This window comes from Desmodus rotundus, chromosome 4, assembly GCF_022682495.2.
Source record: "Desmodus rotundus isolate HL8 chromosome 4, HLdesRot8A.1, whole genome shotgun sequence".
Classification (NCBI taxonomy): domain Eukaryota; kingdom Metazoa; phylum Chordata; class Mammalia; order Chiroptera; family Phyllostomidae; genus Desmodus; species Desmodus rotundus.
In genome coordinates, this window is record NC_071390.1 from 136,893,936 (window position 1) to 136,918,338 (window position 24,403).

Consider the following 24,403-nt stretch of genomic DNA (forward strand, 5'->3'; position numbering starts at 1 on the left):
CACTGCCATGGACTGTCCTTAAAGCATAAACAATTGTCTTAGAAAATAGCCATGTGGCCCTGGCTGGATAGCTCAGTTGGTTAGAGCATCATCCTGATATGCCTAGGTTGTCGGTTTGATCCCTGGTCAGGGCACATATAAGAATCATCAATGAATGCATAAATAAGTAGAACAAGAAATCAATGTTTCTCTCTCTCTCTCTCACTCTCTATCCCTTTCTCTCTCTCTTCCCCCTTCATATCTCTCTCTAAAATCAACATGTAAATTTTTTTTAAATAGCCATATAAAATCATTGCTGGGGCTGGGATACTTCCTTAAATGAAAAATATTAACTGTTCTCCATCGGTTGATACCTTATCCATTCTAAGAGGATTAATGAAATAAATGAGTGTATCTTTTATGAAGTTTCAACTATTCAAAACACTTCATCCAATGAAATGCATAAGAAAAGGGGCTAGAGAAAACCTGGTTTCGAAAGCCTTCCTGAGGTTTCTGCGAGACCAGAAAAATACTGCTCTATGTAACACCAGTCTTCCCCAATAGTCTCCTGGGTATATGGCTGATGGCTCACCCATCTTACCTGGTGAAAGGAGGCTCCTGATGTTTTGAGTACCTGATGGCAGCTGTAGTTTTAACAAAAGACAGCAACAGCTAGTGGAGTGTTCATCGCTGATGTTGCTTGCTCTGGTCATTGCATCAACTACAGACATGGCAAACACATTAGCTGATCGGGAGGTCTGTGAATATGAGTTTGCTCATCAGGGAAATATATTTTCTATACATTTTTGGCTATTAGAGCCATTCATCACAGCACTGCGCCCCCTCCCTAGTGCCTTTGCCTAACAAGAGATGCCTGTCAGGAAGCCCACTCCAATTTCTCTATCAGAGGCCTGAAAACAGAGTCCAAACCATAGCTCAAAGAATACTTCCATACAATTTATGACCGACTGTCAAGCTAAACTACTCGGACAGGCTCCAAATGTGCTTTAGAAATAATATGATGTTTTTTAATCAATTTTTTCTGTGTTCCTTACTTCATGATTACTTTGTTTAAATGTTAGGTGCCAAATTAAGTGGATCTGTATGTCCTTTGGGAAAATGAAAATTCACAGAAAGATACTAAATTGGAGAGTTTCATCTGTTCCCACTTTAGAGAGCTCTGATGTGAAGAGGGGAAGTTTTATTAAGGAGCAAAGACTATTTGTTTGTAGTTTCTTCTCAATTTCGTGTGGACTACCTTTTTCTCTGTTACCAGCATCAACTGCTAAGTGGTCACACCCTGTTTGGAGTCAGAGACGACTGGAGTTTGCCTGGATTGTGAAGCTCGGAAATGTTTAGGGAACAGAAGTTGCTTGCAGACCAAGGCTGTTTTTCATACGACCGTCACAGCAAGAATAGCCACTATAGGTCTGATAAGCAAGTGCTCCTGAGAGATTTTTCTCAGGCCTAAGAAGTTGTCCAAAGGGATGGTCTTTCTTAAGATACAAGATTTCCACCTTGAAAGGGAAAGACATTTGGATGCTGGCTACAACACGGATGAACCTGGAAAACATTATGCTAAGTGAAATGGGCCAGACACTGAAGGGGAGATACTGTCTGATGCCACTTATGTGAGGAACCAACAGCACTCACATCCATGGAGATAAAAAGTAGAATGCTGGTTGCCAGCGGCTGGAAAGCAGGGAGGGGGGTGGGTTGTTATTGAATGAGTCTCAGAGTGTCAGTTTTACAAGAGGAAAAGAGCCCAGAAGATTGGCTGCCCAATGGTGTGAATGTGCTGAACAAGACTGAACTTTACACTTAAACATAGTGAAGACGGTAGGTTTTATGTTACACGTATTTTACCACAATTTGAATTTTTGAAGTAAAAAAGAAGCAAACTTTGGAGGCAGGGAAGAAGACATTTGCACGGTTTAGTGGATATTCTTTAACTGGCAGAAGCTTGAGGAGTTGACACAAGAGATGAAATTTTTTCCCTTGATGTTTATCTACTCTTGCAGAGGAGGGGGTGGGATGGAGGACGGGGGAGAGTGTAAGGGTATCTAATAATATTCTGAGGAAAAATTTAGTACCCCCACAATTTTCGTTTCCTTGTTTTTCACAAGACTATGTGCTGTTCTGTCATCGTGTACAGAACAAGGTCTGATGCGTGTTTTACAAAGAACTATTGATGGCGTGTCTGTGTGAATTGCCCTAGCCTTGGTCACAGCCAACTTCTGTGGGACCCACTGCCCCCATCTACAATACACTCCAGTGTGTTTGGCCATTTATGAAAGGTCAGAAATGAACTGAGAAACGGCTAGAGTCAAAAACATGTGGCCCTATAAATATCAGAGTCAGACCGTTCAGTCCATTTTCCCCACTCTGGCTTCTCCCCCCATCTCGCTGTCTCTTTCTCTTTCACTCACTGTTGAGGTTCCCTGCATTTTGCACAGTGCCTCAGACTGTGAAGTTATGTTGTAAGGAGGAGGCAGTGGCCAGATTCTTCACTTGGTGATATCACTTTTTGCCCAGTCTGGTCCCATAGCACAATTAATATAGCTTTCTTAAAAAAAAAAAATCCTTTAAGATCTGTGGCTACAAAGTACCCGCAGTACAGTCTGCGATGTTCTGTTTTGTTTTAAGGGTTTCCACTTCCCATTAGTGGCAATTCTGCCTTGTGACTAAATTTGACGCCAGCCGTGGTTTCTGAGCTGAGAGTGTGCAGGTTTGGGCTGTCAGCCTAAGAACAAATCGGAACGGTCATTATGACGTTAGCTGCCAAACTGGAAGACTTTGAAGTGACGCTGGAACATCTGCTCATGGACGTGTTTGTAAGTAAAGGCTTTCGCTTACTCCACACACAATAGTTCCTCCTCTGCCAACCCCAAAGTCTTTGTTTGTGACTGTCCCCATTACTGAATCTGAATCTGCTCTGCAATTGTGCAGTTCTCACGCAGCGTCCTTATTTCTTACTCATGAGCCTTGGGGGGAGAAAACCATAAAGTCTCTAAATGGCTTAGTGGGGCGGGATGGTCTGTACAGATTACATAGCAGAGAAGTGACTTTTTGAATCAAGTACTTCCAGAAGTCTGAAGAAATGGGGCAAAGAAATATAAAACAGTTGTCAGAAGAGGCAAAAGCAGCTTCAATAGGCATTCCTTGAGAGAATCAGATTTGTGTGTGAAGTTATCGGTCCAGAAAAAGGGGGAGGGTAGGCTCAAAATATGTGTTTTTCAGGTGGAGAACGCTGAGGGCAGGATAGAGTGAGAACTTCACTCTCACGGAGCCCCAGTGCTGGTGCTTCCATAGGTATTAGGTTACCAAGACTTCCTCAGGAGTTGATTTTATGGGATGAGGCTGTTTGCGTGACTCATTTTTAAAGAAACAACAGCAGACAAGGACACTTCTGTTCTTGGGATGCTTTTAAGAAACACAATCTTTGAAAACTCCTGGCATTCACAGCAACTTAAACATCACTTCTACCCCAAACCAACCACAAGCCTTCTTAGTGTTTTCTCAGGGTTTTCTGCTGGTGACAGGTCTGTCTGTTTTGCATTATTGATGGGGTTTAGGGAACTACAGACTGTGTAAAACATGCAGGTGGTAATGCAGCTGAAAGGTGTTCTCCTTCCAAGAACAACACAGGCGCTGCCTCGGGAAAGGCGGCTGTGGTATATTTTGAGGACAAGCCAGTCTGCGTCTCGAATCTGGAAAAGGCTGTGGAGGGTGGGCTCTCTCACTATACATCACTGAGTCCCTTTCACGAACCTTTCAGGAAATGATGTGTTTTGGCAGACGTGACAGTCTGGGGCTTTTTTTCTTTATTAATTTATAATTTGTCTTCAAATTGAGGTAACATTCTGCTGGCAGGATGCCTAGAAGGAATTAGCCTTTCCAGGCTGGGTACCAGAATTTATTTGACCATAGGGTAAGGAAGTTACAACTTAAAGAAGAAAGTGTCAAGAAAGAAGAGCGTCCTTCTGGATTTCCAGTGATGGGAGATTTGTGGTCAATGGTGTCCTTACTTTATCTGAAGTAGGAATAGAGAATGAGCAGCAGGATGGGGAAGTTTCTATGACAGCCGATGTCCTCTGCCCAACCACCACGGCCTGCCTCTCTGGGGGCTTTGAAGAGGGGGTAGGCTCCCCTGTGGGGTGGTCTGTGACATACCAAAGGGACGGTGTGTGTTCGCTCATCTCGGGGGCAAAATTCACCAGGGAGTTGTTTTATTTAAATACGACAAAGTCATTAATGTATTCCCCTTTTCTCCTTAACTGCCTCTACCCCACCCCATTTCCCCAACACCTCTACCCCCATGATCTTGTTCAGAAGCTCCAAGATGCACTCACTCCCTTTTGAAAAAATATGCAGTCACACAGTCCATTCTTTTCTGTAAATACAACCCCCAGCCTCATGACCCCACCTGAGCCCTCTCGCTTGGATGAACCGCCTGCTCTCCCGGGTTCAGCACTCCTCCTGCAGTTCCCCCACAGCGGTCACCTCCACAGCAGCCGCCCTGCACTCCAGTTTTGTAATTCACCAAGAATACTTTCTTAGACTAGTTTTAGGTTCATGGCTACATTGAGCAGTAAGTACACACACACACACACACACACACACCCTCCCTCCCTATAGACATCCCACACAAGAGTTGTTACAATCAATGAACCTGCACTGACATGTCATTATCACTCAAAGTCAATAGCTTCCATTAGGGCTCACTCTTGGTGTTGTACACACTAGGTTTTTCAAACGGGTACGGATGTGTACCCTTTATTGCAGTGTATACAGGACAATGTCACTGCCCGAAAAATCCTCTGTGCTCCATGTACGCATGCTTCCCTCCCCTCTAACACCTGGTGATTACTCATCTTTTCACTGTCTTCATAGTTTTGTCTTTTCCAGAATGTTGGAATCATACAGTATGGAGCCTATTCAGAAGGGCTTCTTTCACTTAGCAATATGCAGTTAAATTTCTAACGTGTCTTTCTATGGCTTGGTAGCTCATCTCTCTTTAGCATTGGGTAATATTCCATTGTCTGATGTACTACATTATTTATCCACTAAAGGACATCTTGGTTGCCTCCAAGTTTGGACAGTTATGAGTAAAACTGCTATAAATATCCATGTGCAAGTTTTTATGTGGACATATGTTTCGATTAATTTGGGTAAATACTAAAAAGCTCCATTGCTGGATCACATAGTAATAATAGTAAGTAATAATAGTAAGTTAATAGAAGACAGTTTTGCGAGAAACTGCCAAACTGTCTTCCAAACCTCCAAAGTACACCACTTTAAATTCTGACAAGCAGTGAACTCTCATACACCGTTGCTCATGCCAACATGTGGTGGTGTCAGCGTTTTGGATTTTAGCCATTCTAATCAGTGTGTAGTGATATTTCATTGTTGCCTTAATTTGCAACTCCCTAGTCATATATTATGTGGGACATATTTTCATTGGCTTCATTGCCATCTGTATATCTTCTTTGGCAAGGTGTATCTTCAGGGGTTTTGTCCATTTTTTAATCTGGTTGTTTGCTTTCTTATTGTTGATTTTAAGGGTTCGTGGTATATTTTGGATCCCCAGTCATTTGTCAGATACGTCTTTTACAAATATTTTTCTCCCAGTCCATGGTTTGTCCTCTTATTTTATTGACAGTGTTTTTTGCAGAGCAGGAAATTTTCATTTTAATGAACTCTGAAGTCTAGTTTGTCAATTATTACTTTCATGGGCCATGCCTTGGTGTCATATCTAAGATGGCACGACCATGTCCAACATCACCTGTGTTTTCTTCTGTGTTATCTTCTAGGGGTTTATAGTTTTGTGTTTTATATTTAGTCTATGATCCATTTTGAGTTAATTTTGTGAAGAGCATAAGGTCTATGCTTAGATTCATTTCTTTCCATGTGGATGTTCAGTTATTCCAGCATCATTTAGTGAAAAGATTATCTCTGCTCCATTAGACCGCTCTGCTCCTTTGCCAAATCAGTCGATTGTACTTACAGAGATCTCTTTCTGGACTCTCTGCTCTGTTCCATCAATCTGTTTGTCTGTTCTTGCACAATACTGCACTGTTTTAACTGGTGTAGTTTACAGTACACTAGTTAATGTTAGCTCTCCAACTCTGTTCTTTTCCTTCGTATTGAGGTGATTAATTGGGGGTTTTTGCCTCCCATATAAATCTCAGAATCGGTTTGCTGAGACCCACAAAATAACTTGCTGGGATTTTTACTAGGATCCTGTGGAATGTATAGCTCAAGGTGGGAAGAACTGACATTTTGACACTGTTGAGTCTTCCTATCATGAGCATGGAATATTTGTCCATTGATTGAGTCCTTTGTTGATATCTTTCACCAGAGGTTTCCCATTTTCCTCATATTGATCTTATATTTTGTTAGAATTACACCTAAATATTTCATTTTGGGGTGCTAGTGTAATTGGTAATGTGTTTTTAATTTCAAATTCCACTTGTTCATTGCTAGTATAGAGGAAAGCAATTTATTTTTATATATTAATCTTGATTCCTGTAACCTTGCTATAGTTGTTCCAGGAGTATGTTTTTCGATTCTTGCAGATTTTCTGAATGGACAATCATGTCACTTGTGAACAATCACAGTTTTATTTATCTTTTCCCAATCTGTATACCTTTGGTTTCCTTTTCTTATTACATCAGCTGGGACTCCCAATACAATGATGAACAGCAGTGGTGAGGGGGACATCCTTGTTCCTGAGCTCAGCAGGGAAGCTTCAAGTTTCTCATCATTAAGTGTGATGTAAGTTGTAGGCTTTTTGTAGATATTGTTTATCAAGTTCAGGAAGTTCCCCTCTGCTCCTAGTTCAGTGAGGGTATTTATGATGAATGGGTGTTGGATTTTTTCAACTACTTTCCCTTCATCAGTTCCTCTGGTAAAATGGAAAATTCCTCTGGTTTTCTCCTTAGGGCCGTCCTTGTTAAGAAGAACAGAATACTCTGGCATACTTACATGTAGACATCCCTAAAGAATATTGAGAATGAGCTCTAAAGTTGCATGGACTTGGGTCTCAATCCCAGCTCATCACCTCCCTAGTAATGTGACCATCTACAAGTGTTTAATCTTTCTGAGCTTTGTGATCTTTGATTTCCGTATCAATACAGTATAGCTAATACTACACAGTTTAAAGGATCACAGTCAATATTGAAAACAGGTAATTTAGAACAAGTAATAGGGCCACACCTGATTCAAAGGAGGCACTGGGTGAATTAACCCTCCTCTGCCCCTAGAAAAGGCATTGGTTTAAGTCCCTACCCACAAATAGTTACTTTTCATTCCTTTACTCTTCAAGCTCTTTCTCATTGTTATCACAGAAGCTTCCCCCTTGAATTATCAGGGGTTTGGGTTCTGTCAAAGCACAGTATTTACTCCCTGCTCTAACCACAGCTGGGGCTGTTTCTATGGCTACCAAAATGGCAGGAGGCACTAGGTCCTGAACTCTGCAGCCAACAGGGGGCTGGAACCCCGCCCCTGGGGGGACAGAACTGTTCTGGGTTTCTTCTGCGCTCCAGTTGGGCTTCTGTGGTGGGGCCTCTGAGCAAGGTGACTTTGAGATGCATTTCCAAAGTCATTTCCCCAGAGAGCCAATAAGAGTGTCTGACATCCCACAGGGCTTGGATAGATAAAAGCCCTTAACAATGAGGGCACCTGACATCCATAGGACAGAATCTCTCTTCTCCTCCTTTCTAGGGACTGCTGGCTTGCTCACATGAGCTAATTGTCTAGAAAGAATATTTCCATCAGAGGGCCATTAGCCTTGGCTTTCCTCTATAGCTCCTAGCATTCTCATTAGGATGTCATCCCACTATCTCAAGAACAGCTGTTTCCATATTGACATTTCCTTTCCAGGATTACAAAAGGCCACTGGGGGGTTTTGTGGGATTGCAAGGCTTCTGCAAGATGAGATAAAAGGGATACTTTAGATCTGGTGCTTCATAATTAGTTGTCACCACTCTGGGGCTCCTGGAGCTGCTGCGATGGCGCTGAATTTGTGAACGAAAATAACACACATATGCATGTGAACAAGCTTATGCATGCAAACACACACACATACACACATACCACTGCACCAAAGTAAAGAGCACAAAAGGTGAGGTCAGTCAAAGCTTATGAATGACTGTTCAGGACTAGCTCCAGAATTGCTGGCAATGCCATTGCTGATGTAGTTGTCTTGCTCCTTCTCTCTGTCTATCCTCAGCTTGCTTCAAAGGCTTGAAGGGGCTTCTGTCCAAAGCATAGGTTGGAGACTTTGCATTCAGTACCAATGTCACTAGCAGATGGATGGACTAAGAGCCTATAACGTACACTGAAGGAAACAAAACAGAGGAAATTAGTCAGGCCACCTGAAAGCTATTTATTGCATTAAATAACCCAATTATCTAGATTGAAGTTTGTCCATTCAGAAAGAGGCTGGGCAGCTCCAGCTCTCCCTTCCAGCATTCCATGCACACTGTCTCAAGACCATCAGTGACCTTCTGGTTACTACCCACTGCTCTCAGTTTTTATCTGACTTAAACTCTCTAACATTGTTCCATCTGTTTATAATTTAACTCTTATTTTTATCAAAATTATGCATATGCCTGGCAATGTTAATAACATTTTAAAGTTCAAGAGTACTACAGGGCTCATAAAGATAACAAGCACTCAGACCCTTTCTCTCAATCTCTGAGTCCCTCTCTCCAAGGGGCACCTGTGGATATCTCTTTCAGCTGTTGCTTCTAGTAATTAACTCTAGGCTCTCACAATATAATTATACTGTGATTTCCTAATTACTCAATTTCTGACATTTTATGCTGCCACCCTGAAGGATGGGGCTTTAACTTACTTAAAGCCTTACTCTACAGCCCTGCAAGCACACCTGTATCTCTTTTTTCTTTTCAATACATCTATATCACAGTTTAAATCAAACGTCAGTTTTATTATGACTACCAAGTATTGTTTACGGCAGAGAAGTATCACATATCTTGAATATTACGACTTTTATGTTTTTCCAGGAGTTAATAACTGCTTTGTTCATTGTCTGCTTAATATTATAGGCAGCCCTCAATTGTTCCTCAGTTCTTCAGTAGAACTGTGTATATTTTCTCAGTTTGGGAAACTCATCAAATAATCAACATATTCTCTTTTTTTTTCTAATTTTTGAGACATTCTTTCTTGGTCCCTTCATCCTCCCGCAACAATTGCACCAGCTTCTAAGTCTCTTGCATGGCTGTCTTCTTGAGGCTCCTCTTTTCCATTATTCTGGGAACTCCCTTTTCACCTGTCCTGTGATTAGTTCTTTTTTTCTTGGCATTCATATTCTTCTACGTGTAGGTCTAACTTTCATTTGCTGGAGAATGCATTCCAGTAAACTTCTGAGAAAATGTGAGTGAGAAGTAAAATTTTTGTTCTTGAATATCTTCTCTCAAACTTAATAACTTGGCTAGTGGTTACTTGTCTGCTGATAAAGCCAGAGCTACATTTCTATGCTTGACTCTCAAGTTCCAGGTCAAAATGTTCAAGTGCCAGAAGTTCTGTATGTCTAGAGCTACTTATTTTCATCTTCCTAAACCTTCGCCTCCTCCTGTGTACTTGACTAATAGTCCATCCTTCCTCTAGTCCCTTACTATAGAGAAACACTGTATACCTCCCTCTACCATTTATGACTCCCCAGCATCTTGTGTTCAACTTCTCACCACTATCCTACTTCTGAACTTAATCATTGCTTGTTTGGACAATTGCAACAACTTTGTAACTTCCCCCCTAGGCTTTCCATTGTACCATTCATCCTCTATCACTCAAGTTCAAAAAATGTAAGTTAGATGGTATAATTTCCTTCAAAACATAACTTTTAATGACTCCCTTTTGCTCACAGAATAAGTATACAATTTTTGTATACTGTACAACTCAGAATCTGGTCTCATTATCATTGCTACTGCCTTTTTTCTCACACATGTGATTCTACTATCTCATTTAATTTTCAAAACAACACTCTGTATTCATGTATTCATGTTGTGGATGTTTAAAATTCAAGTAGAATGGAGTACCCCTAAGCAAGAAGTAGCAACTATAATCCCCTACCCATCCTCGTTTAAATCTAAGGATTTGTCCATTAAAGGAGAAATATCTAAGATTCTGCCCATCCGGTCATAGTTTCCTGCTGAGAAACCCTTTGGCATTTTGACTTCTGATATGTTGGGAATCCTCTGGGGCACATTCAAGATAAACCATATTCCTATGATGTAAGGCTTCCAGGCACCCATCTTTGTTATGGATTTGTAACAAATGTGTTCTCTCTTCCCCTTGGGAAAATGCAGACTACGTGGCTTATCCCAGAGACCCCTGGGCAAATGGGCAGATGCTCTTGAAAGTGACATGTTCCTGGGCAAAGGAGACACATTCCAGCTGATGGCCCAAAAGAAAGCCATCCTCCTTTGAAGCACCACAGGGATTACTTAAACCAAGATGGACCATTCTCCTGTTGAAGAAAATGACATGTGAAAAAGGAATCTGCATGGAAATTAGAAGGGAATTTAAAAGTTGATAATTAGCCACCCAATGCTTATCTAAGACAGCTGAAATTGGGAAACTAAGCCTAGTAAAACTCAAAAGTCAACATCCATTGACTGTTTGAAGGTGTGCTATATATATTCCACTAATCCTGGGTAGTCAATACCATAGATAAGGGCCTTATTTATTTTGCCATTCTAGGTGCAATTAACAGTTTACCCTGTGCAAACTTCCCTTTATAAATATGGCAAATCAATGCTGGTCATCAAAATCCATCCACAACTGATAGCACATGAAAAGGGCTGTGCAAAATGGCCTTGAAAACCAATCTGCACAGCCTGCCCCACACGGGTCAGCTTATTACCTACTTAATCACACACAGGCATCCTGGACATCTCATTGATTTGTCAGGACATACTCATGACATCGTTCCTAACAGCACATGCAGTAAGCCATTACCGCCATGCAGAATAGCCATATCCCAGGCTGCAGCCATTGATGGCCTGACTTGGCCTCCTGCTGGGAAGGGCCAGTGGCACTCTGATGGGGCAAAGCACACCAAAGCCAGATGTGCAGGCCCTGTGTGTGAAGGAATAAAATCTGCTGCTGCTGGTCGATAAGGTTTCTCCCTCTTTCCTCCAGTGAATAGTTGAATGATTTTGTCAGCATGCCAATGAGCATGGTATTTGATGTCCACGAAGCAAGGGATGCTAAGACAAAATGTAGACTTATCCTCTACACCACAGGTGGCAAACACGAGGCCCACAGGCAGCAAACAAGACCCACAGGCTGAATCTGGCCCTCCACCTTGTTTTATCTGGCCGGGCACCTTGTTTCTACCCAGCAGCAGAGCCGAGCTCTCGGTTAACCGTTAAGAAGTAGTTACATTCACACAGTCCTAAAACTACATTTGGCCCATTGAAGGCAACCACAAGGCTGATGTGACACCCCTGCTCTACACAGGCCATTAATGTACTTTCTACTTGACATTCTCTACCGCTTGATCATTGCCATCAAGACTGAGTGAGATTCTAGGATGCCCAATTAACATGGAGGCTTTCATCCAGCGAATGCTGCATTTTCTTCCTACTCAGGAAGAATGAAGGTCTGGGTTCCTTTGTGATGGGATTGTAAGTTTTTTCATTGATGGAGCTAGAGGGTCTTATACTAATTGCTTCTCTTCTCCTAGTTACTTCAATGAAGCATATTAAATAGGAAGTTCAGAAAGATCCAAGAAGAAACCTGCTTACCACCCAAAATACGTGGCTAAACTGGACCACCTTTGGGGTATTCAGGTGGATAAAACATGGATGTCACAACAGAACATGTATGAAGAGGGAGAAAGATAGATGATGAGTTTCAGGAAGGCTGTTGTGATGGAGGCAAAAGGAAAAGAGTATGCAGAATTGAGAGTGGAAGCAAATGAGGTGTGTGTGTCTGTGCATGCCATTTACAAAGGACTTTGGCAAACATTACTTCATTCCATCCTGTTGGGTAGGTGTTCAGTAACCTTCCAGGTGCAAACTCAGGGATAAGCTTTTTTCAGTTTACTGTTGACATCACCACAGACAGGAGCAGAGTTTGAACAACAAAAGCCAACTCTTCCCATAAGCAAACGTTCCTTCATATCCTCGATTGTTGGCCCAGCACGTGATGCACAGCAGCCCTACAGGACAGTACAGTGGTTAACGGACTCTGAAGCCACTGACAGTGTCACCTGGGCAGTTACTTCGCTTCTCTGTGCCTCTGTGTCTTCCTCTTCGCTTAGGGTAAATAAAAGTACCTATTTGATAAAGGGTTGTAAGAATTAAATGAACTAGTATATTTTAAAACCTTTAGAATATTTACAGCAATGGAATGTGCCATATAAGGAGGTTGCCATTGTTTTATTAGACACTCAGAAAAATAATTGGTAAATGAATGATGTGACATAAGCAATAAAATGAATAATAAAACTGATTTAGACAAGGGCAAGGCCAATACCACAGAACTTGGCATCAAAGACCAGACGAGCAGGGACAATGTAATCTCAGAAGCAAATAGTAGAGGCATTTACCTGGTCCGCCCAACTTTACCAACCTTGATACTCAGAAATCAAACCGAACAATTCAGTTTAAACTTCTTTTGTTGCTTTTGCCTGGCTGTTCATGAAGAACTATTAAATGAAACCCAGAATATATTCCAAGTAGATAAGGGAAAGGGAGCGAAGGAAGGAAAAAAGGGAGGAAAAAGAAAAGGCAGAGAGGGAAGGAAAAATTGATCTCCTCACCTAAGGTAGCTACAGTTCTTCCCACAGTTTCTTCCAAATGCCATAGGAGCAGGAAAGGTCTGTGCAAAGATGGGTAATGCCAGCAGTGCCCTGTGGCAATGCAAACCTTATTTAAAACCAAGAGAAGATAAATTATCCTGCTCGGGTGACCTGTAGGTAATGTCCCAGGCCCTAGCCACACGAGGTCTGGTGATAACTGTGTTGCTTGATGTCTTCGTCCTATTCTTAGGGATATTAGGTTTCATGTTTGGCCTAAATTCTGGCCACTTTTCAAACAGAAAGTTGTGGATGTAGGCAGTGTTTCTGTTTGAACCTCAGTCACAGCTTCCTCTAATGAGATGTGACACGAATTACCCAGGTTAGCTGAGTTAGGAGCTAAGGGATATGGTGTGGGATGTTGAAGAAAGACAGGACTTCCCTTCTAAACTCTCCACCCCCTCCCGCTCCTACTCTAGGAATTGTCCAAATTGGTTAGGACTTTGTTTTCATCGTGTGGGTGTTTGGGTCAATCTCATACTATTTCTTCTCTCTCCTGTTTTATGTGACAATAATTGACAACTGCAAGCATCATTCAAGGCTACAGTTTCTCTCCTCCCCATCTCTGGTGTGAGTGATCCCTGCAGTAGGAAAGGTGGGTGTATGGGCCTCGAATCCCTGTGCAGCAGAGGTCAGGGCAGGAAGGTCTCTCTCTCTCTCTCTCTCTCTCTCTCTCTCTCTGTCTGTCTCTGGGACTAACAGATATTTAAGCCCAACTCTTGTCCTTGTGGTGCACGTCGTAGTGTTTTTGAAGATCCTGTTTCCCCTTTCCCATTGGTGGCGGTTTCTCAGTGCAATTCTCTGGCAAGAGTGAGGCCTCCCTTCAAGTCATTTAAGATTCCTCTCTTGACCTAGGCCCTATACCTCAGCCTCTCCAGTGGGGTTCCCTTGGCCTTCACACAATACACCGAGCACCTAAGAGGAACGAAGACCTACTCTCTCAGGCAGCCACATCTGACCCAACACAGTGGGATGGAAGTTACTCCCCATATCCCATGCTTTCCCCCTCATTACTGCCACCAGCTGCTTCAGCCAGTCCCCTTCCCTTGAAAAAGCTCCCAGTGCCCTGCCGACAGGTTCCTCAGTGCCCTGCTCACCAGGTCTTGTCTCCCACTTCTTCCCTCCTCCTCCTTCTCCTCTGACAGCCTAGAGGACAAGGTCAACTTAGAGCTTCAGAACTCTTCTCAGACCCTTCTTCACAAACCCTGAGAGGATGTGGAAGGTAAGAATGGTCGGTACCCATTGTCTCAAGATCACCAATAAAATTGAGAAAGAGCCCCCTTTTAACATCCTGCTAGATTTACTTGAGATGACATTAAAAGAGGCTTCTACACTGTCTGTTTTCTATTCTTTCTTTCTTTAATTTAAGTAATAGTTCCCCTTTGACCAGAGAAAGAATGAAAATGAACAAAAACACAAGATGTAACATTTACTGTGTTGATTCTGCCCATCTTTTCTGGAAGAGCCCTTCAGCTCACCTTCCCAGCACTTCTCAGCTCATTGCCCTTTTGCCCCTGGCCCTGGCTTACAGTGGCCTCAGGCTGCCCTCTCACCCTGGAGCTTCATTATAGCACCTACTGCATGGTGTGCCCCTAGTTACCAGCCCCCGCAAGTCAAAATTTCTGTCCAATAGGCCATTCTTTTTGTATTCCGCCCGAAGAACAAATAAAGCATCACAAATGAGTGTACTTGGTGCTAGTGAGTTATACTGAGGCAAGATGAGATGTGCATACATATGGGTCTCAGGTTGTCAAAGGGGACAGCTGCACGAATGGGCATTTCAGGGCCAGGCCAAGAGTTGGAGCAACACTTGAGTCCGGCATGTCACTCGGAGCAGAGCCCAGCGGTTACAACGACCAGTCCTCTTATCTGTGCCATGGCCTGGTATTCTGTCAGAAGACGACCCACTCTGCCCATGGCTTGTTAGCAGGCACCAGCACAGCCAGGGCCTGACTTGTGAGTCTGCTGTTGTCCCGGTGCCCCCACACACTGTCCCCCGGTGCCGCCTCTCTAGCACAAGGGTTGTAAAACTGCTTTCTGTGTGACGGGCCATCATCCCCAACCTCCTTTTCCACCCTGCTGTTACTGCTGATCAGGAACACCCACTTGATTTGATACAGCTTGCTTCAGTGTATCGAGACCACTGTTTTTTTCTGAAATATTGTAAGGTTCTTATGCACTTTTTATTTCAGGGTTTGAATGTAAACATTTTCATTGAGATGGGAAGGAACTGTCCAAAACAAATAACCCCAAAACTTCACTGGCCCTGAGTGCTCTGTTCCAAGAGGCATCAAAAGCAGCAGCTTCAGGGACTTTAGGACAGAAAGGTGTCTTTTCCACCCCATCTTCCAGGGTTCATTGACACCCTGTCCCAGTCCCATCCTCCCCATCTGTCCCATGGCCCTTACACTGTTCCCGGGATGCACAGAAAACCCCCTCATCCACCACCCTGGCAGAAGCACCTTCTTCTTAAGTCCTACTTTGCTCTCTTTCAGTTACTCCTAATTCACCATCTTCCATTTCTTTGTTCCTGTGAATCCCGGGTCCCTCAGTGCTGGTTCTTGGCTGTTGACCCTCAGATCTGTTCCCTTTCCCTCCCCGGCTTGGGGGGCTAGCTCCACAAGTCTGTGTCAGTTGGTGACTTCCATGCATGAAAGACACTGATGAAAGGTTGGAAGAGGCTAAGAAGGGACAAGCAAGCCAGTCCTTCCTGTCCCCCACTGGGCCTTGGCAGATGACTCCAGCAGTGATCTGGTGCCACCTGATGGGTCCACAATGTTCCAGCCTCTGGCAGGTGATCCTGGTCTTTGGCTCTAGGAACCACCTCCTCTCTGTGTCCCTCAGGCCAAGGCTTATGCTGGCTTTGGCCACCTCACCAGCTCCTGTGGGCTTCTTCCTCTCTCATCACCTGTGCTTAGCTCCCACAGATACTAAAGCAGTAGTTCCAGACACCTGAGAACTGCTAAATCTAATACCATTTCCTATACTGAAATTATCTCTTTTTTTAAAGACAGAGATTTTTCATTTTCCTGTTGGGCCCCATGGGTATATCTCCTTTCTGGATTTCCACCCTGCTGTAATCTGATCAAGTCCTCTGTGATAGGTGAGGTTAGAGTAGACTAAGTGAGCCCTGAAATCAAAACAAGTTCCCTTTGGTTTTCACCTTGCCTCTGACAGTTCTAGCTGTGCTACCTCAGTCAACTTATTAAACCCCTCTGAGCCCCAGTTTCATCACCTGTAAAAGATAGATAGTAAAATTCAATTTTCCTCTCGGGACAGCCTTTGGCAACCTCCCAGCATGTTGCCTGGCGACTACTGGGTACTCAGTAAACATTAAATCCCCTCACCTGTCCTGAAGTGGTCATATCCACTAAGATATGGGTGTATATACCCTCCAGGGAACATGTTTGTATTATACCAATGGTCTTCTAGAAATAAGTGCTTTGGACTTAATAGTCAATTTGAAATATATAAATCTCAAACACCCACAATTGGAAAGATAGTCTTGGACAAGCTGACCTTTGAGAGCCTTCAAACCTCTGAAGAGGTGGCTACCTACCCTCTGAGGGCTGGGGAGGGCGTCTGAACCACGTTCCGGTCACCATTAGCTAGGAGGAGGTGCTGATGCTGCTATGAAAAATGATCCTGCTCCCCACCCCCTGTGGGGGTGGAATGTGTGGGGCTCAAATGTGTGGGGGTCTGGCCCAGGGTTATTTTTGTTTCCATTAACATTCTCTTCTATATGTATTTTAACCTTAATCAATTGCATATGTTTTTGTTTTATTTGCACTTAGTTCATCAAAGTGTCCCTTATGGTCTGAACTATGCCATGAGGCCTTAAGCTCTCCAGTGAAATGCTCATTAATACCCCTGGGAAACAGGAAGTTGCATTTAGTCAAATATAAATAAAGTCAGCTCCCAGGGGCTTTGCCCTGGCCTGGGTCAGGAAGGAGATGGTGACTTCTCAGTTGATCTGATCCATTGCTCCCTCTCAAACTGCACAGAGGAAGGAGGAAGAAATTCCCAAGACTCAGGACAAAAAAGTACTTTGAAAATGCGCCTGTCCTTTGTTCAACGCCATTATGTAGCGAAGCGGGCTTTTATAAAGGAAAGGGATTCTATTGATTTGGCCAAATAATTGGGCGTCATTCCAGATTTATTTCCACCCCCAAATAGTTTGAAACCAGGCAGTGGAGGCAGGAAGTGAGAAAAAGGAGGGAAGGTTTGGAAGCCTAAGCTACCTTGCCAAAGACGCTTGCAAGCCATGCTATACAGCCTTGCATCTTTCCCTGCCTCTCCCTTCCCTCTCACCCTCTCACTAACTCCCCGGCTGCACATGTGGAACCAATTACCAACAAAGCCCGATTGTTATAGATTTGGAATTTCCCACATCAACTTGATGCTTTCTTTAACTACCTCTTAATGTGTGTCTGCACTGGGTGATCAGACCCACGTTTCCAGCCTGCCCACCCGCCCTTGCAACACCAACCCCCCCCCCAACCCCCGCCAACCCTTACCCTCCTTCTAAGAGTCTTTTTCCTGATTCATTTTATAGTGGTATAAAGTCCCACTCCTTCCCTTCACACCCCGCCCCCACTTCCTATTAGATTCTTTGAATAAACAGAACGTTCTTTTCCATCGTTTTCAGTAAACTGGCCTGTAGAGAGTAAATATAAGCTGGTTCCCAAAGCATGAGAGTGATATCAGGTTAACACCCAAAAAGCATGGGAAGATTACAAAGGAAATGGCATCTCTTTCACAGAACCCAGAATGGACAAGAGCAGCGGATGTAGAAATACTTTTAAAAGAAAACTAAAATACCTCCACTACTGGAAGCCCCTTACTTGTTTTTCTTCAGAGTAATTTTCTCTGCTACAGAAATAAGCAGCTTTAGTGGGGAGTAGAGACGGGGGTGAGGAAAGTAAACAATGTGTCAGTTACACAGTATTACAGAAAAGTTAACGTTGAGGCCATGTGTACCTTCAGACAACCTGAGGACATTGTCTGATACAGAATCATACAATAAGATTAGAAAATAATAGGCAAATGTGGTGGATGCCTATAAGCTTGGACTGCTTTTTGCAGACCTCGTAAAATCAAACATAACTTCTTCATGTTTACTGGCACACATAAAAATAAATGTTCTATAACAGACATTTGAATGAGGAGGTGCCAAATGCAAGTAGGTTTGAGTTGATTCATCTGAGCCACGTGATACAAACATTTTTCCCTTCCGTCTCTCACACTTTCTCTGTGGACTGCACTCACATATATAATTAAATTGTAAGCCTACATTTATTTTCTCTGTGCTGGAAAGCAGAAAGAAAAAAAACAAATATGCATGTCTGACGCCCATATGTATAATTTACGGCTGGAAAGGGGAACGCCACCCCCCCCCCAAGTCCCCAGTGTGCTATGTCACTGGTCTTCAAATATTTTTTCCTGTGTTGGGAAGACAGTAAAATCAGAATGCAGGATTTCACCGTAATCTCCACACCAGATGGTGATGTTCCAAATAGTCTTTTTAAGGTGAACATGTGACCTACTGTACAGCCGAGGGGCTCCAGCATCACGTGACGGAGTGAATAATACGTCTGATAGAGCTTTGACTAGACAACTGACCTGGTTACCGTCTGTAGCCACGAGAAACAAAGTTGACGTTTCTGGATCACTCTCCCCAGAAGCGTCGCCTGCCCGCTTCTGGGACGTGCAGCCTCGAGGAGGGACTGACACAGAGGGACAGCCAGGAGGGAGCTGAAACTCAACTTGCAGAACTGGGGCTACTTTTCTTCTTCCCCATCCCCCACCCCCTGACAAACCACATCTTGACTCATATGGTTGAAAGAAAACTCTTCCAGTTATTTGATATTTGGGAAACCTCCAGGAGACCATAACTTTGTTTTGAGGAAGCCTCTGTCTCTCCCTTTGCTGGGAACGCTGGCGTGCGTGCGCACACACCAAGACACACACTCACACACTCACACACAGCTCTACACCATGGTGGTTCAGGCTGCAGTGGCTCCGAATAGATCCCAAAGACTTTTACTGAAAATTCCGTATGGATCTTTGAGAAGACGCAGCGTGGAGAGGGTAAGCGACCTGGCGGGCTGTTTGTTTTCACCGAGCATTTGCTCCAAAGAAAGGGAGATGTTTGATTTCGTTGTACTGTACATATATATCATCCTTCTGCTAGTCCAGTTTTCCTGAAAAATTTGAATGGCTGGGACTATAGAATACTAAGTCATATGTCATTTTTTTCTTAATTGATAATGATGAGAAATTTGAAATAGAAATTTTTGTCTGCTGTGCATGTGGTGGGGGGCTGGTTAGAGATGAAAAATGGAGAAGACTGAGGTGGGGGCCGTCCCCTGCGACGGATATGGAAGATGGGGGTGCTTGTGGAGGACAGCGTCTGGGCTGCAGGGGCTGTGGGACCTGTTTTCTTCTCTGTTTGGTGAAACAGATCCATTCGTGCAGCAGGCTGCGCATTTCCTCTCTGGGTGACAGTGTCTTCAAAGGAGGTGACGATGACGTTAAGGAGCTCTGATGCCTTGAAATTTAAATTGTACAGCCGGTTGATTAAAACCCCCTCTGTTTTGTTGTTGCTGCTGCTGTTGTTGTTTAAAATACCTTGTTATCATTTGGGTTTATTTTTTTTCTCCTGTGGATTTTGGCTCAGAATTACGCTGTTAATTTTCTGAAAGCATGCTTACTTTACGGTAGCCTCTGGCAGAGAGGACCCTGTAAAACAATACTAAGGATTTGCCCTTCTCTGGAGTGACTGCTGCTGTTGGGGGAATGACTGCAGTCAGTGCAAAGCTGGTTCTCAACACCGTGGGCTCGATCGGGTGGGAACAGGGCCTGTACCCACACAAGGGTGGAATCGTTGGTGGGTCTCAGAAACCCCCCCAGCCCCTGTTTGAATCATGGCAGGCTGCTCCATGAGCTGTGAACACCTACTGAGAGGGCTTAGGTTAGGGTATAATTTGATAACAATAAGGCCAGGAGCTCTCTTGATAGATAGCAACCTGCCACATCTTATAAAGGGGAAGAGTGTTTAATTCAAGTGGCTTTTTCTGGTTTGTATACTTACTACTCAGCAAAGTGTAAATTTAAGGAAAATATAATTAATGCTTTAAAAATATGAAGGGCTATCTAGGCTTCTAAGGCAGGGTAGATTTCCTGATGTTTGATGAGTTAGATGTTTTCTGCCATTTGAGCAATAATGAAAAAATTCAATTTCTGCTCTGGTTGTATATAGGTCTGTATTTTGAAACATCTTTCTCCTGCTCGATATCAGGGTCATTAACTCATATGTATTCAATCCCTACTGTGTGCTTGCTTTTATAACAGGAACTTTACGGCATAGGACCAACAGCTCTTGGGAAAGTTACAAATTTCTCAGGTTTATGTTGATGTGGTTTTAGGCTCTGGGGAAAAAGCTTTGACCTGTATGGTAATTAAGGTTACTTAACATGTTCTGTTCACAATACTTGCTTGGAAATGTGAACTGCATCCACTGGAGTTGTACCACATGGCAATACTAATGAGAGAGTTATCCTACGTACAGGCACAAAAAAATTCATAGTGACCTGGTAACCTCTATGTAACCATCATAGTCTCCAGCTGGATGCCTGATAAATCAAGGTGTATGCATCTGCCACTTCTGTTTCCTTGTTCACCAATTTTAGAAAAACTGACAATATATAAAACATGTCAGTTGTTGCCTATGTTGGCACGTACTTACATTTAAAACACAAAGACCTCTTTTCTGCCCTCGGGCACATGCCAGTGTTGCCTGGGCCTTAGGAGTCTGATCTGAAAGCTTCTGGGCCCTTAAGAGAAGCACACCCACCACTGGAGCATCAGGCGTGCTTTTACTTGTCCCTGCTAGATGGGCTGGGACACCAGGAGCACTGCTCGCCAGGGGAGTGCCCTTCCTTGCACTCCGCTGAGCCTACGATCGCACCCTGCACCACAAGGGAGGGTGAGACTAATTAGAATATATGATGCCCTGTCAACTACAATGGGATGTTTTACACTGCTGCTGATTTCATGACAATTTTCAGAATCAGAGTCATACATCTGTGTGACAGGAGGGCAGGAAAGGTGAGAAACAGCATCTGCTTTAAGGGCAGGCACTGAGGACCAGCGCTGTGTTCTGGGGACTCCCTGAATTCAAAGCAACAACGGCCTTTTCAGTTACATTAGCTGCCGAGAGGGCAACTGTCCTCAGAGTTGTCTTGTGATGTTTGGTGATGCAGAAGCCTTGCATGTCTATACCACCTTCCCACCAATGCCCGCTCTCATCATTGCCTCACTTGACCATCGTGAGGTGTTAATGAGACGCAAAGAACGGGGCTGTTACTTTTGACCTATTTGAACAGGGAAACCAAGGCATGGAGAGATTTAATCTTCTTCTGTTCAGGGGCATACAGTCAGTGACAGAGCAGGACCTGCCACTGAGCCCATGTTCCATCACCTTTGCTCCCTGGCGAGTTCCGACACGGCAGCCTGGCCCTGAGACATGCATTACAGCCAACCTGCCAGCAGAACCTCACCTGAAAGGGAATATGGGAGACTTACCTAAGGCAGGGATGCCAATACCAGGAGAATAGCAAATGACTTCCAGGGCTCTGACAGTCGTGTGCCCTGAGGTGTCCGATGAAACAATTGTTTCTGTTGTCCAACTGCCTAGAAATTGAGTTGAAAGAAAAGAGCACCTTTTAACTGTGCTACCTAGATATTCAAATCCTGAGTAGGAAAACCCTCCGTCAGCCTGGGAGGCCAGGCTTCCTGTTAGGGTTTCACAGACTTCCATGAGCCCGTCACCATGCCGGGCAGGGTGGGAACCGCAAAAGAAATATAAGGTGCTCTGTCTGGTGAAATAGGAGACATGAGGGTTACAGGTTTATGTAAATGAAACAATTTTAAGTCAATATAATAGGACTTTAATTCCGCTATATAAGTAATGAAGACAACTCAGGAGCCGCAGGGAGCAGCCAGGTGGGGTGGAAAGGTTTGCAGCCTCACTGTCCTGAACTGTTTACTGTGCGGCCTTCACAAAGTGACCCCGACTTTCTCAGCCGGGGTTTCTTCATCTGCATAGAAAATATTTATTTTCATTTGTTAAGGATTTACGATAACAGTACGTAAGGACCTGCCACAACGCCTGGCGTACAGAAGGGAATCATTGAGGGTAGGCATAGTTTGGTTTGTTTTTAAGCTTGCCTATCTCTGTGTGGAGAAACACTTGGCTTGTATTTTTAGTAACTGATGGCCCTTTACATACACTCCTAGTCACACCTCAGTGTCACCCAGGGAGGTCCTTAAGAGACATTCACCTGAAAGAGCCAAAACAGTAGTGCTTACCGGGTCTCTTTTAGGGACTCCCAATTTTATGTAAGACACGTGGAAGACAAAGTGTTTCAAACTCTTTGCACACCAATGGCAATAATTAAACTTGCTCAAGCCCATGACTCCCATAGGGTCTCTTAATCTAAAGATGGGTGTTTTTGCTCCAGAGGTAAAAATGAACTCCATGGAAAAGTCTAATGAATGAAGAACATAACATATAAATAAGTTAAGGAAAAAGCTAATGTGGTCATTTTTTTCCTGGGAGTTTGCCTTGGGGCCGGAGGGAATGTTTTATTAAATTACTGTGACCCTATAATATGAGGAAATAGTTTCATGTTGGAAATTACTCTGATAGGACCAAACTGAGGAATAAGGCGGCAAAACTTTATTTACATGGTCCAGCCTGTGTTGCTTTAGCATATGCATTTATTCAGGGAGCTCATCTCCCCATTGTTTTATCCTCTCTACCATCCAGACCCACATATCCTAGACTGGACCTGACACCCCTGCTGTCTCAAATATCTCCGCACCTCAAATTCAATAATATACCCTAAACAGAATTCGTCATCTAGCCCACAGTCCTGCGCCTCCCCCAACTCCACCAGCTACCCAAACACCCAAAGGTGAACCCAGGCACCTTCCCTGCCGCCAGCCTGTCGGTGGTCTGCCCTGCCTAGTCAGTGACCGTGTGCTGCCAGTCCTAGCTCCGGAATATCTCTCATACCCAGCTGCCCCTCTCCGTCCCCGGTTCAGGCCACCGTCATGTTTCATTTTTTACAGGTGCCAGTCTGGTTCCCCACCCCTGTCCACGCTCTGTGTTTGCAGACAATGTGATCCTTCTAGAACAGCAATTTTAAGCCGTTGTGCCACAAGAGGCACATTGGTGTGCAGCGAAAATTTTAAAACATGCAGTACCTGACTATCAAGTCAGATGCACTGACCCCTTTTCCCTTCGATTGTCAAATTTAAAAAAGACAGCAGCCAACACAATAATAGCCGTCCTGCGAGAATGAATCAAAATTATAACTATTTTTTGTCAAACTGGCAAAAAATATGTTTTTTGGCATACGCAGATTTTTAGTAATTACTTTATATGTTCCATTAGATGAAAAAGATTGAAAACCACTGTTGTAAAACATAAGCTTAAGTGTGTCACTTTATCTACTTAAAACCCTAAGGGGTTTCCTGCCTTAAGGTAAGTACAAATGTAATTACAAGGCCAGCCCTTCATAATTAAGATCCTGCTACCCTCTCCAGCCTCACCTCTCCCCATACCTTACCCTGGGTATGTGATACCCAACCATACTGGATATGTGTGAAGTTCCTCCAAACTGCCATGCTCTGCCTTGGCTCAGGGCCTTTGCACATGCTTTTGCCCTATTGACACACACTGCCTCCTCCCTCCACCTTCTTAACTTCCTCTTCACACCCTTCGGTCTAAACTTAACATCCTGCGGGAAGCTTTTCCAGGTACCCCATCCCCTCCTCAAGTCTGAAAGCATGCTCTTCCTTCTGGCTCCTACAGCACTCTACGCTTCCCTTGTAAGAGCACAAATCACGTTGCATTGCATCCTGCTCTCCCATCCTGCTCCCATCATGTCAGTCCTCCATATGATGACAGGCTCCTTGAGGGCGGGAGCACATCTTGGACCCTGTTCATGACAGGAGTGGTATAGATATTCCCTAGATGAGAAAAGGAAAGAAGTCTGAGCGTTCTTACAAACTCCCCTCCGTGAGAAAATGTGAGAAGAGGATCAGAATTAACATATTAACAGGAACAGCCTCCCTTCTTATGTTAGATTACCACAAGCCTCATTGTCGTTGGTGGAAAATGTGTTCACTCTTAACGTCAATACAAACCAAGGCAAAGGATGCTCTTCTCCTATTTATTCTGAACTCTAAGACCATCCCATAAATCTTAATGTCATACAAAGTGTGTGTGTGTGAACAGATGACCACACTCAGATGATACCTCTCTTCAGATTAATGTCAATTTGACATTTTTCTTAAAAAAAAAAAAGCAGCAAGAAAGCATCTCTCTTTTACCACCATTATTTGAATATTTAAGTGAAAGGAATTTTTTTGTCTTGGAAAGACTGAAATGGTGTGATATTCCTGGGAGTGGTATTTTTAACACAGTATAAATTAAACCTTTTTGCACCCACATTATTCATTATTTGATGTGCTACTCCAGGTTGACCTATTGCCAGTCTATCATTCTGCAAACCGTTACATTAT

General features: G+C 43.6%; 1 protein-coding gene across 3 annotated transcripts in view; it reads left to right on the forward strand.

The window, feature by feature from the left end:
- FRMD4A (FERM domain containing 4A) overlaps positions 1-24,403 on the forward strand; it is a 445,706-nt gene that overhangs the window by 109,942 nt on the left and 311,361 nt on the right. Inside the window, exon 1 of one of the 3 annotated variants that reach the window (XM_071221290.1) lies at positions 2,434-2,813. The exons of 1 other annotated variant lie outside the window; for it this stretch is intronic. In XM_071221290.1, coding sequence (XP_071077391.1) covers positions 2,748-2,813 — 66 coding nt within the window. In that variant the 5' untranslated portion in view covers positions 2,434-2,747. Of the gene's footprint in view, positions 1-2,433; positions 2,814-24,403 lie in introns of those variants that run through there. One more of the 3 variants, XM_045183617.3, reaches the window with a different exon arrangement.